This window comes from Mucor velutinosus, assembly GCF_035048745.1.
Source record: "Mucor velutinosus strain NIH1002 chromosome Unknown tig00000093, whole genome shotgun sequence".
NCBI lineage: Eukaryota > Fungi > Mucoromycota > Mucoromycetes > Mucorales > Mucoraceae > Mucor > Mucor velutinosus.
This window is the reverse complement of record NW_027041907.1, coordinates 311,016-323,455: the sequence shown is the minus strand read 5'-3', so window position 1 is coordinate 323,455 and position 12,440 is coordinate 311,016. Positions and strand designations below refer to the sequence as shown.

Here is a 12,440-nt window from a genome sequence, read left to right as displayed (position 1 = left end):
AACCCATTCCTTCTGGTTTGTGTACAGATGGATACCTCACACTGTAAAATTGCATTAAAGAATAGCACACATTGTCATATTGCGCAAACATTCCAGCATCTGCCAGATACCTACCCGAGATTTCGTATCCAACGAGCCATTACAATCACCTTCATCCTCCAAATAATGCAAAAAAAGATTAGGAATAACGAACCTATCTTGCTACTGCAGCCCATTGAAGCTACACAACATGTAAAACTCCCGACTATTCATCCCGCACCAAAGAAATGTCAGGTACCTTTTCTGCAGCCCATCGCAAAGCAAACTATACGCCCTGATCCATATGTAGATGTTGTATACATAGATAACTCAATTATTACTACCGATCGACGTGGAATAGTACGTGCATGGGGTTGGCCTACCATTGCTGTTAGTTACAGTAGTTGTTGATTTTTTATCGTGTATATAAATAAATAAACCTTGGGTTCCTGTGATCCCTCTTGAGTCATGTTACTTTTTTCGCTGTAACCCAGAAAGAAACCATAAAAAAACTAAATGACGTTTTGTTACCAAGCAACAGTTTTTTTTGCGCCAATCTATCTATGAAATGGATTTCGTTACCATGGTAACAACGATGCCTCGAATTAAGATCATAGAGCGTATCCATCTTGAGATTGCAGCTGGTAATTGGGAATATGACACACTATAAGCTTGCAAAATAGAAGCAAGCACAAAAATGTGAATCAACCAAAACCTAATTAGTTTCTGAGACCGCCTAGCGTATCGGGTCTCATCCCTTCCTTTGTGTGATGCACAAAGAGAAATTAGTTCTTGTTTGTATAAAACTTGATTTTTATGTGATCCCACTTTTTTCTTTCCTTCTTTCTTTTGTAATTATTACAATATTAAAATGTCTTTCCAACAACATTGCCAACGCTCATCTCATCAATTGAGAATCATGCAAGACAGTTATACCCATTTAAAAGCAAATACAAAGAATCAAGATGATTCCCTAATGTCACCCCCTTTAACTCCAACGGATGCTCCATTGAATGATTTATGGCATTACAATGCCTCTGTAGAAGAACTCCCAATGCCATTAATTGAAGCTACAAGAAAAGATAGAAAGCAATTCATCAAAAACTATGCTCGTATGGTCCCTTCATTGCGTAAAAACAAGAGAAATGCTCATGGCGTATTTGCATTAAATGTGTATCGAGATATCTTACTCAAGCAGCAGCAACAGCGACAACAGCAGCAGAAACAGCAAGAAAAACCCAAGTATAATCATTGTGCTAGGTTGGACAATGTCGTGCCACATACTAAAAAGAGAAAGATGGTGGCAGAGGATGGTATTAAAAGAAAGCGCGTTTCATCCGTTTTACCCTCTGGAAAAGACGCTGCATTAGCATTTGATGCTATTGATATCGATACTATCGACATCTTGTTCTATCCTGAAGGTTGGGCACCCAATAATGAAGCATTGGATCATGTACCTGTGAAGGTCAACTGGAAAGGTAATTGAATTTTTGATCTCTTGTTAAACTCGAAAAACTAACTTGAAAATAGGTGCCCCTTTGCCTATCAATGATCAACCTTATTTTGATCATTTACATCAAATTGAATCTACAATGGCTTCTGTATTAAGGCTATCACCTGTGCAATACTTGAGGTGCAAACGTACTCTGATCTTGGCTGCAAGAACACTGAAAATTCAACAGATCCCCTTTACTAAATCGGTCGCACAAAAGTTGTGTCGAGTAGATGTCAATAAGACAAGTGCTCTTTGGACAGCTTTTGGTCAATTGGGTTGGTTTGATGGTCCCATCTGAATGAAATCAATCATGTTTATACTATATATATAAATACTATGTATACCTCTTTATTCTTACTTATATAACTATTCCCCTTCCCCTCTCTCCTCCTCGCTCCCCTGTGCAAAGAACCAAAACCCAACATGAAAATATAAAATTATCTATCTTACCCTATTACTCACTATTTCCACCCATAATTTATCTATCTCTTCTCTTATTGCCCTTTTTTTCTATCCCCCCCTTTTTCCTACTAATAAAGAAAATGTGTTTTAATTTGTCATTTTAACAACCATAAAACTCATTCGTCATATTGTTTTGTTTCATCACGTACGCAAGAAAAAATTACAGAGATCAAACTAAGCACGTCCAATGTCACAGGGTCATGTACTGTATATGTGTTATATATATATACATACATAAATAAAATATACAGCACGATACAAATTAATTACAACTAATATCTGCTCGATTCTTATTTACATTTGGTCTCTTTATCAACGACTGAATACACAGTGTATATTAAACTTTCCTCATGTGTAACTGGATAAGGTTGTAATAAATTTTCACTTGTTATTATTTTTTTTTATATGTAATCATCGTACGAGGATTCTTTAACATCACAGACAGCCACACTACTAATAAGATTAAAAAAAAATCTTCGGAAAACGGAGATCAGACTATGGGTGCGACATACTTAAATAAATAAATACATTACCACCATGATGGTCGTAATTCATTTATAAACAAAGATTAATTGACCTTGTTTATATTTTCTCTCACTCAATACCCTCCTCTTTTTGAAATGTTGTTTATCATCGTATTTTGCAAATAATTAGGTTGCATACATGCATGAGGAAGAAAGGAGAGAAAGCATTGAATGATTCAAATTCCGAAACAGATCTCAGGAACGACTGTCTAACCATATATTCTTCAGGGCAGCAGCAAAGCAGCCAGAAATCTCTATTAAAAGGTAGTATTTCCGGCCAATTGAGGTCGCAAGAGTCTAAAAACTGCATTAAATGCGAAGTTTTACTTTTTTTTTTCTCTAGTACTACCGAGAGTTTAAAAACATAAGCTAATTTTGATGCAAAAGAGTTTCACAACAATGACTGTGCCTGAAAAATGTCATTTGTCTGGGTGCGTTTCTGTTGTTGCATAAGATATAGAATGAGGTGACAAGATAATAATTTGTTTTACTCAAAAAAAATACAAATGTCGTTTGAATTTGCATTCATTTACTCAAAAATGAAAGGAAAAAGAAATTGCTACATCATGACCATAACCAATCGAGATTGCCAACTAAATTTAGCGTACACGCATATATGATATAGCGAAAACTTTAAAAAAAAAAGCCGTTTGGGCTTTGAAGTAACCCAAAAAAAAATGCATGTAAAAAAGTTTCAACTGGTTCGCAACCATTAAACTCTACCGATCAGCTTTGATTAACTTGGATCATCAGCGCTTACATTTCTTTACAAATAACGTACGAATAACAAGTCGACGATAGCATTTGTTTTAAGAATACACGTAATCACCGCAGCTGATAAACCACTATGCTTTTGCTGTTCTTGCTGCTGCATTTCTTGCTGTTAAAAAGCCTCTGATCATTTCTGTACCACAATGAGGGACACATTTGGATATTCTTGGCTGCATAACAGCCTCATGACATGCTGTTTACATCCGCACACAGCTGTACTCACTCACAATCATGCCAACGTACAGTCTACTTGGCAGTTTTGGATAGGATCGATGGAAGCCTCTGCGTTATTTTTACCACATATCCTAAAAGTTAGGTATACATGACACAATATGTAACAAAGGTATTTTGGTTATTCAAAATAGACGCACAAACACAATGTTTATACAGTTTTCTTGGATAGTGCAGCATTTCATATGACAATCGACTATTGGATCGATCAAACAATGAATGTTCGTGTTGTTTGTAATGCGTGGGGCTTTTGATTTGTTTTCAGGTTACAACAATGCTTTTTAGATTCAGCTTGGATGGACAGCTGCTCAATGTGAGACCGAAGCTGGTAGAATATTTAGGTGCTCGAAAGACTTTTCATATAATATATGATCGTCGATCATTCCATGTGTTTATCGATTCAGCTCTAGTGAGCTGCTGATGAGAGAGGTAACCATTGTGACATTGCGATTCTAGGTGTGATCCAACAAAGGCGTAGTCGTTGACAGTCTGGTACTGCTTATTGGTCGTATGATACGGACAAAAGCCAAGCTTCATATGTTTGTATTAGTCTCACAGAAGCTGAGCCGTGAATATGCCATGCTATCAATTACTGATAATTCACTTTTTGAAACTTTACTACTACTCGAAAGTCCTTTATAACTCTCCTGTAATTGCGGATTTGACTCTGCCTCGATGCTCCGTGGTTGTATCAACAAGAACAAATTATACACAGGCAGACAGCATAATAGAATCGCCTCTTACTACTCAAAAGTGTGCAAACAGCAAAATTCAGATGCATTTGAAGCGTGTTTTCTCGTGTTGGAAGCCGTTTTAAACTGCCAGAATAGCACCAAACGATCACTTTCAAGTAGCACCAACTTTCTGACACCTTTGCTCAACTGTTTTGAGATTGTCAAAAATCGACCAAAAACCGTGAGGGATACCTCATGGTTTTCATCATAAATCAAACGATCGCGTTTTTGACCCCAAAAATGAAGACTTTTACTGTAGCATATATTAGATCAAACTATTCCTCTTGATCCAAGGCAACCCCTGAAATCACATTTGTGAAACCTTGATATGTAAAATCTCGACATTTTTGCCAAAAGCTCCATTTCACATTATTAGATATTACTCCAAATGCCCATTCAAAACACTGTCAATAACTAGCATCATTAGATGCGCCTCAAAAAGTGCTGCAAGAATGCATTAGAAAGCATTTTTTTTTTTTTTTTTTTGTAGGGGAGTCGAGCTCCAGGTTTTATTTAAAGTCCTTTAAATGTCATACTGAGGGATAGAAAAGACTGTTGGTGGACCCAATGTCTGCAATGAAGGGGAATAAGAAATTTTGAACTAAGTTGGGAAAGAAATCTACTACTAATAAGGTGCGAAACCTAGAGCCAAATGCAATCTTGCGGAAATCGTCAAAAATAGAGAATGGATAAGAATACAAAACACCAAACGAGGACACCAGTACTACGTCAAAAATTCAGACAACTTGCGTTCACCAGGATTTGAACCGGGGATCCTCCCGTTGGCATACGGGAGTTCTACCACTTCGCCCTACCACCAGGGACGCATTAGAAAGCATGGCATGATCATCACAGTTTATATAGTCGAATCTGGCAAAATAGGTCGAATCGAATCCAAAAAGATTGAAAAATCATCAAATCAGAACAGAAATGTACAATCGGACTTTTAACCAATTTTAGTGGTTGCTGGCGAAATCAATGCTATTCTATTCATAAAGATAACGCTGCTTATGGAGGCTCATAGAAAGACAACTGCAATTTAAAAAGGTACTCTGAGTTGGTCTGGTTACTGTTTTTGTATTTTGTTGTGAAATGCTTTCGCTGAGAGGTTTAAGTGTGGCAGATTGCATTGTCCTCTTAAAGCGAATCCTAATACAAAATGTAGAATTGTCCACTCTTGATATACTTCAAATGTGAGTCTTAGTTTCCTTTACTGCATTACTATAGCCATTGTTAATTGATAAGGTATCACAATTCATGAGCTTATGATAGTATATGTAATCAAACTCTAAAAGACCTGTGCAGCTGATGTATTTGCAAAGAAATGACTAATCAGCCATGTTTGTAACAAAAATCGGATTGTGTACAATAACACCAGCTTACGGCGATAACAAATTATAACTTTCTAACAAACAGGGATATAGTAGTATATCGAAAATTATGCTCTTGTAACTTGAAGTGCGCTGTCCATCAATATTGCTTCACTTTCCATTTAGAGGCTCATTTGTCGTTCGAATCACTCTGAACTTCTAGTTTTATTGTACGGATTGGAATACTTCGCCTCGTAATGTGATCATTTCTTTCAGTCTTTAGGTATACGGCGTATACATATGAATCAAAGCTATTGTTTATAGCTCGGGTCAAATCTACGACATATAGCGTGTTTGTAGCTTCACATGTGTGCGTATGATTTGCGTTCAGATATCTTCCAATCTCCTGGAGACCGCATACTAGATGAGTATTCTGGATTTCCGTTTCAATGACTATGAGGTACCATAATACATTTGTAAACCAGTTAGTTGGTAGATCAGATGGCATTTGCATTTCACTCGATAATTTTTTTCTTTGCAGATGAGTCAGCTTGCATTACCCGTTGGGTTCTGATCTACTTGATAATGGCGAAATTTGGTCTTTTCCGATCAATTTGTAAAGATTAATATGCTACCGCAAGCAATGCTAATATTGGCGCTTATGAACCATTGTAATTGTCTGGTTTTTCAGTGATGCAGACTGCAGGCAAAACACTTAACACAATATCCTTTAGTATCAGTCAACAATCACGGGATTGCAACTTTTTCGGGTGTGTGCTTTCATTCAAGAAAAAGGAACTGTAATTACCATATAATCACTCAACTCCGTTATTGAATTATAGTCGTTGCAATGCTTGCCACACGCACCAAAGGTGAATATTTACCAAGATCTGTAACACCTCGATAAAATTGTGCTTCATTTCTAAAACGATACAAAAAGGTATTACAACATTTTACCACCACAGCATTTTGTTTAAACTAACATTAATTGCTGCAGTAGCATCTGTACACAGCACGCAATTATTAGATGCAGTAAATTTCAACCATACCTCAAATAAGGCACTACCATTGAAACTCGACCCATTTTCTGATCTGTGATTCTGATCTTTTGGCCATCAGAATGGAGATATTCTAAAGCCGGTTCATATTCCTCGGTGTGAAAATGACATTTTTATCAATTCATGGCACCAAGACATGTTACTTTTGTAGTCAAACCCAACAGCGCGCGCTCAAGATGGTTTATTTTTACTGCTTGTTCCTCGGAGCACGGCGCTTGAATGTAGGAACGATGGCGGTTTGTTGTTGTAGCACAATCAAAGAACTTAAAATGTGGTTCAACTCAGATATTCTCTGCTTCTGTGAAACATTTGAAAGAGATTTTCCTCATCTAAAATTAGATTTTTTCAATGGAAGGGTCCAGCTTTGTGTTTTGATTCAAGGGAATAAGTGATTTATTAAGGATTAATACGATTATTATACAGAAAAAAAAAGGTAATAAAGAGTGATAGTGAATTGGGATAGTATACAAGTAATGAAAGAGGATAATTAGGCATTTTTTAAGAGGAAGTATGAGAGATGGCATAGGCCTTTTCTTCATGTTCAACCTTGACATCTCTCTTGCCATCTTCAATGGTATCAACTTGGCCACCGACCATAACTTCAGAAGCTTGACCATCGATCAAGTTGTCGACATGTTCAACAGTGACATCAGAGACTCTGAAGCAGACAATGTAAGCCAAGAGCAAGCCAGCACCTTCAATAGCCAAATTGATGTAGATTTGGGTCATGAAAGGAGTGTGGATGGCATCAACTTGAGCAGCAATGGCAGCAGCAGCATTTTGAATGGTCTTGTAGAAACCACCATAACGAGCAGCACGTTCGTTATCGTTGGTCATTGTACCAAGCAACCAGTAGATGAAACCTTGATAGATGGCATCAATCAAACCAAAGACGGCATACAAGATGATATAGCCAGCGAATCCAGGAGAATAGACATCAACTTGAACAAATCCAGGCTCTTTGACGCTCTCAAAAGTAAACTTCTTTTGGACGAAAATAGCACCAATCCAAGAGGCAACCAAGACAGCGAGAATGAAGGTGTTGCCGAGAAGAGCACGCATCTTACGGTTACCGAGCTTGCTCCAATCAAGCAACCAACCAAAGAAACCAGCACCAACGATTTGACAAAGCCAGTAGAGGAGATTGTTCAAAGAACGAGCACGAAGAGAGAAGAATCCACCACCGTTGTAAACTTGGAATTGATAGGTGTAGAACCAATTTGAACCAGCAAAAAGGGGAATCAAGATAAGCATCTTCCAGTCCATGAACAAGCGGAAAACTTCAATACATTCACGCTTCCAGTTTGAGAATTTGTGAAGAGAGACAGGAGATCCGTTGGCACGAATGACCTTGGAAGCAGGCAAGAGAACAAGAGACAAACAAGCACCGAAGGCCATGATGACCATGAAACCAATGTAAGTTCCTTGATTGACGGTGCCAGTGCCATTGTTGCTCCAGTTGTTACCAAGAGGAATGGCAGCACCAACAGTAGCACCAAGGTTGAAGATCATCCAAAAGATAGAGAATGCCTTACCCTTATCCTTTTCATCAGGATAGGACATCATGATACCAGCTTGAGCAGTCCATAAGAAACCAGCACCAATACCAAGGATGGCACCAGTAGCGATAGTGAAAGCGGGATTAGGGGTGAGATAAGAGCCAACATACAAGACATATGCGAGACCAGCAGGCAAGAGAATACGATGACCAAAGATGTTGTAACTATAGTAATCAAATTAGGATATTTGTGGTATACATGACATGTCAACATCGGCTTACACAGGAGCACCAATTAAGGAACAGACAGTGAATGTAACAGCCAAAGCAGTGTTGGCATCGTTTGTAGTCTTTGGATCAGCTTGACCGGCACCGCCCATACCATTCAAGGCATTGAACATACCAGGACAACAGAAACAAATGAAGCCGACCAAGAAGACTTGGACATTTGGATCACTGTAGCGAAAAGGCAATTTGAATCCCATATATATAAAAAAAAAAAAAAAAAGACAGAAAAAGCGAAAGAAAGATAAGGTAATGATATCAAAGGAATGATGAGAAAAAAGAGGGCCTTTTTATATCAAATACACGGGAGTTTAATTGGAGAGAAAAGACGAAGAGGAGGGAAAAGGGTTCCCTCTTTTCCTCTAATAAGTGTAACCCTCGATTTGTAAAGTTTCATGTTTTTTTTTTTTTTTTTTTTTTTTTTTTTTTGCTTGTATTCCCACGCAACTGTAAAAAAATTGTTGTGCTGTATCAAACAACCCTGTTTTTCATGAAAATGTCTAAAAATGAACCCTGAAATTATATAATACAGATATAGTTTTTGATACATTTTTACACAACATGTCAGAAAAGAGACAGCCGTCAGAAGAATGCTACACACATTGCACATTTTGTATACATTTTTCAGTGCAAATAATTCCATGGAAAACCATTGATTGGTACATGGAGCACTGTATCATTTTCTCTCTCTCTCTCTCTGATTTTTCAAGGCGACATGTCTACATGTCTACTTTTTTTTATTATTCTCTATTCTCTTGTACTTTATAAACGCATTCAGATTATCAAGTGCTTCATCTGCCCGCATTCTCAAGTCGAAATTCTTTCTTCGATCAATGGATTTCACCTAAAAATAACTCAGTTTCGTAAGATGGAACGCTGGATATGTGGGGTAAACTATAAAAACCTACCATGGAACGAACTCGAGGAACCACCTGTTTCAATCCATTTAAGAATCCGCCCTGAACAAACACAGGGAAATCATAATCAAATGCGCAATCGCTGTACACATCAAATATGAGGTTCAATGCTTCCACCACGACGCTGGCCTCTGTCGCCTTGGATTCGAGCAGCTTCATGATAAATACACCAATTGTCTTTATGGTTTTTGGTAAGGTTAGTAAAACAAACACAATAAAAACGTAATTAGATAATTGCACAAGGTGTGTGTTACTTACCTTATTCGTCTCTACAGCTCCTGTTCGCATCGCAATTGGACCCAAACAGCCGACTATTTTTACTCGCATGGTTTCCAGTGGGATCATTTCATAGGTCCCACACAAGGCTCCCACATCCATGTGATCCAACGGCTATAGAATTATTAAATCAGCTTCATAGTTACCCTTAAAATAACCCTGAATGGATGTAAGACTTACGATATCCTGAATAATACCTCGACCTAATGCCCATAGACAACCAATTACCACCTCCAAAATGGCATTTCTCGCCCATTCCACCGTGTTGGCAGCGGCCACGCTATTGGCAATGTCAAACAACCATCGCCACAGCTGAACAGCGTCTTGTCTGTAGTGCTTAAACCAGTATTTGTTACCAATATCGTGCATGGCCAATAAGAAATTATTGAGACATTCCAACGAACGCTGATGTGTTATTACCAAATGATGTGATACAATCGGACAAAGGTTTGTTTGATGATACGAAATCGGAGTAGCAGTGGCAAGACGGATCAGTTGTGGGAAAATTTGATGTATGTAAGCATGCAAAACAGGGTTCGATTGCAGGGCTTCGTCTTCCTGAATTGAGTTGTTGAAAATGGCAGGGTCTATGTCGTCCTCGTTGTCGTTGTCCGTTTCATCAGGCTGCTGTTCCATGTTGTCTTCATCGTCTTGCATCACTTGATCTGACTCTTGGAAGCCGTCTAATGTCACAGTGAGTTACCATGGCAACCTCCATTACTCTTTCTCTATTACCGTCTAAATCGTCATCTTGGACACAAATATCAGCCAACAATTCTAGCGCTAATTGAGTAATAGATAACCTATCCTCGACGCCCTGGACATAAATCTATCGTTCGCATGACAAGAAATTAAAGTTAGAACCCTGGATTCTTCCATGTCTTCTTTGGTCCCTTCCCGTACCTCCTCGTTCGTCAAGGGTTGTTTTGGTTTGGGTGTAATCTCGTTTGATTCGTCTTGTGTATGAACGTTCTAGTATTTGTTTGTATGTCAATTAGATAATTTCTCGTTTTTTTTTTTTTCTCATTAGATAACCATACCCCACTCTGCACTGCGGAAATCGTATTCGTCGCAGCATCTTGGATGTCGTAATCTAATGCTTTGATAAGCACAGGAACCAATAGCTTGTTCAACTCGCCCATATCTTGCTGTTCGTCATCCCACGAGGATGATAAACGTACCACATCACGGACATTCATTAAAATGGCTAATTATTATCGTCAGTATCCAGGGTCCTTTTCTCATTTGCATCTAATCACCAACTTACCACATGCTAGAACTTGTATCAGAGTGTTGTCGTTTTGATGATTGATGATGTTCAAGAGAGATTGCGTGTACTCGGGGTGGTTTTGGAATTCAATCAAGAGGTCCTTGTTGTCATCTGTCAACGTATTCAAACATTGCCCTTTGATTCGCGGTTATTATCAGTGATCTGGCTATCTCTCTAAGCTTTGAATCGTGAAACTCACCTGCAGCAATGATAACCCGGGTTGGGCATTGCTCTCCAGATAAAAGAAATGACGATAAAAACGTTACAATGTTCATCCTGTTGATGGCTTTGATGTATTTATCAGATGCCTCGCTAATCCAACGTCCTATCAGTCCATTTGCCGTGTGCAGCACATTCTGTGTCTCCTTGACATTTACCATATACACCAGATAATGTAGATGAAGTTTTCAGTGACATCCCAAATCGACTTTCTTCTATCTCCATCTGCTTCGTCTTCGAGTGGTGCTCTTTTCAATACCAAATCAATCGTGCGAGTGATCTATTTGCAAGATTAGATGACGAACATAAGTGTGAAGGGGTCCTGTAACAAACCTGAGGAAGCAATGCGGATAGCGGTTCCATAATATTTCGAGTGTAGTATTCTTTTGCTACTGTATTGTCCACTGAAGCAATGTTTCTCAAGGCGCCCAATGATTCATCTCGAACTTCTTGCTGAGGATCGCTTAATCTTTGGATCAGAATGGGCACAATGCCTTTGGACAGCAAAAGTTTGCGGGTGCTACCATTTGCGAGGATGAGATTTGAAATACATGCTGCTGCCCAAGCACGCTCAGTAGGGTTTTCAGATGAAAGCTATCGATCACAGTGTTAGACATTCGTAGTTCTGCTTTTTGCATAAATACAAATATATTTACTCTTTCTACGACAGGCGCAACTTGCTCACTTGTTGGCACTGGCATATTGACATTGGCTTCGTTGATGCCAGCTTGGATGCCCTTTCTTTGAATGGGATTGATGCGTCTTCTGCTGTTCTTCTTCTTTTGTCTTAGCTTGCCCATAGTAGTATCTATGAAGAGTAGAAATTGTATTTGATTAAAAGCACGATACTTTTGATATTTCACCTGGAATGAAAAAAATAGTTCAGTGGCTTGTTCGGGTCATGCAGCCGAATTTGACTACCATCACTGCTTCATTACTGCTTCATCGTGAATGTGGATGAAAAGCACAGGACCACATTCAGATATGCTCAGTGCTCAAGCAGTGTTTGCTATAGTGTGCTATCGTATGATGAACTCTCACAGTAAGCTACCAATACTTGACTATGAATTTTGTTCATGATCACCAGAATTTGGCACAGCGCATGAAGCAAGGAATCCCGAGCCATGAGGCCGTAGTTTTGCACAATAAGCGACTGGAATGGAGTACGCAAAGCTCTGCTATATAGGATGGAGGACATGGCCCTTCGTTGATTATTTTTTTACTAACCACATTTCAATTGTTTGTTTGTCTAATCTATCGGTTGTGTCTCCGTGGTCAGCTTTTTTTTGGCTCAAAAATGAATGGGATCGACACATCCATAAACAAACAGTGTCTGTAAACTGCGCTTGGTGTACCTCAAACGCCGATTTCC

General features: G+C 38.7%; 3 protein-coding genes across 3 annotated transcripts; 1 reads left to right on the top strand and 2 right to left on the bottom strand.

Annotated features, from left to right (window-relative positions):
* Positions 1 to 889: 889 nt before the first annotated feature.
* Positions 890 to 1,811, top strand: PRP46 (pre-mRNA-splicing factor prp46; the record flags this gene model as incomplete). The annotated part of the gene is made up of 2 exons (XM_064821227.1): positions 890 to 1,496; positions 1,549 to 1,811. The coding sequence occupies 2 exons, from the start codon at positions 890 to 892 to the stop codon at positions 1,809 to 1,811; spliced, it is 870 nt and encodes a 289-aa protein (XP_064680913.1).
* Positions 1,812 to 7,101: 5,290 nt separating this feature from the next.
* On the bottom strand, positions 7,102 to 8,586 carry ATC70_001836 (uncharacterized protein; the record flags this gene model as incomplete). The annotated part of the gene is made up of 2 exons (XM_064821226.1): positions 7,102 to 8,326; positions 8,384 to 8,586. The coding sequence occupies 2 exons, from the start codon at positions 8,584 to 8,586 to the stop codon at positions 7,102 to 7,104; spliced, it is 1,428 nt and encodes a 475-aa protein (XP_064680912.1).
* A 527-nt stretch (positions 8,587 to 9,113) lies between these two features.
* On the bottom strand, positions 9,114 to 11,868 carry ATC70_001835 (uncharacterized protein; the record flags this gene model as incomplete). The annotated part of the gene is made up of 12 exons (XM_064821225.1): positions 9,114 to 9,230; positions 9,295 to 9,480; positions 9,562 to 9,693; positions 9,760 to 10,262; positions 10,315 to 10,408; positions 10,483 to 10,551; positions 10,620 to 10,786; positions 10,847 to 10,984; positions 11,049 to 11,161; positions 11,227 to 11,348; positions 11,402 to 11,662; positions 11,725 to 11,868. 12 exons carry the CDS (start codon positions 11,866 to 11,868, stop codon positions 9,114 to 9,116), a joined length of 2,046 nt encoding a protein of 681 aa, XP_064680911.1.
* Between the last annotated feature and the right edge of the window lie 572 nt (positions 11,869 to 12,440).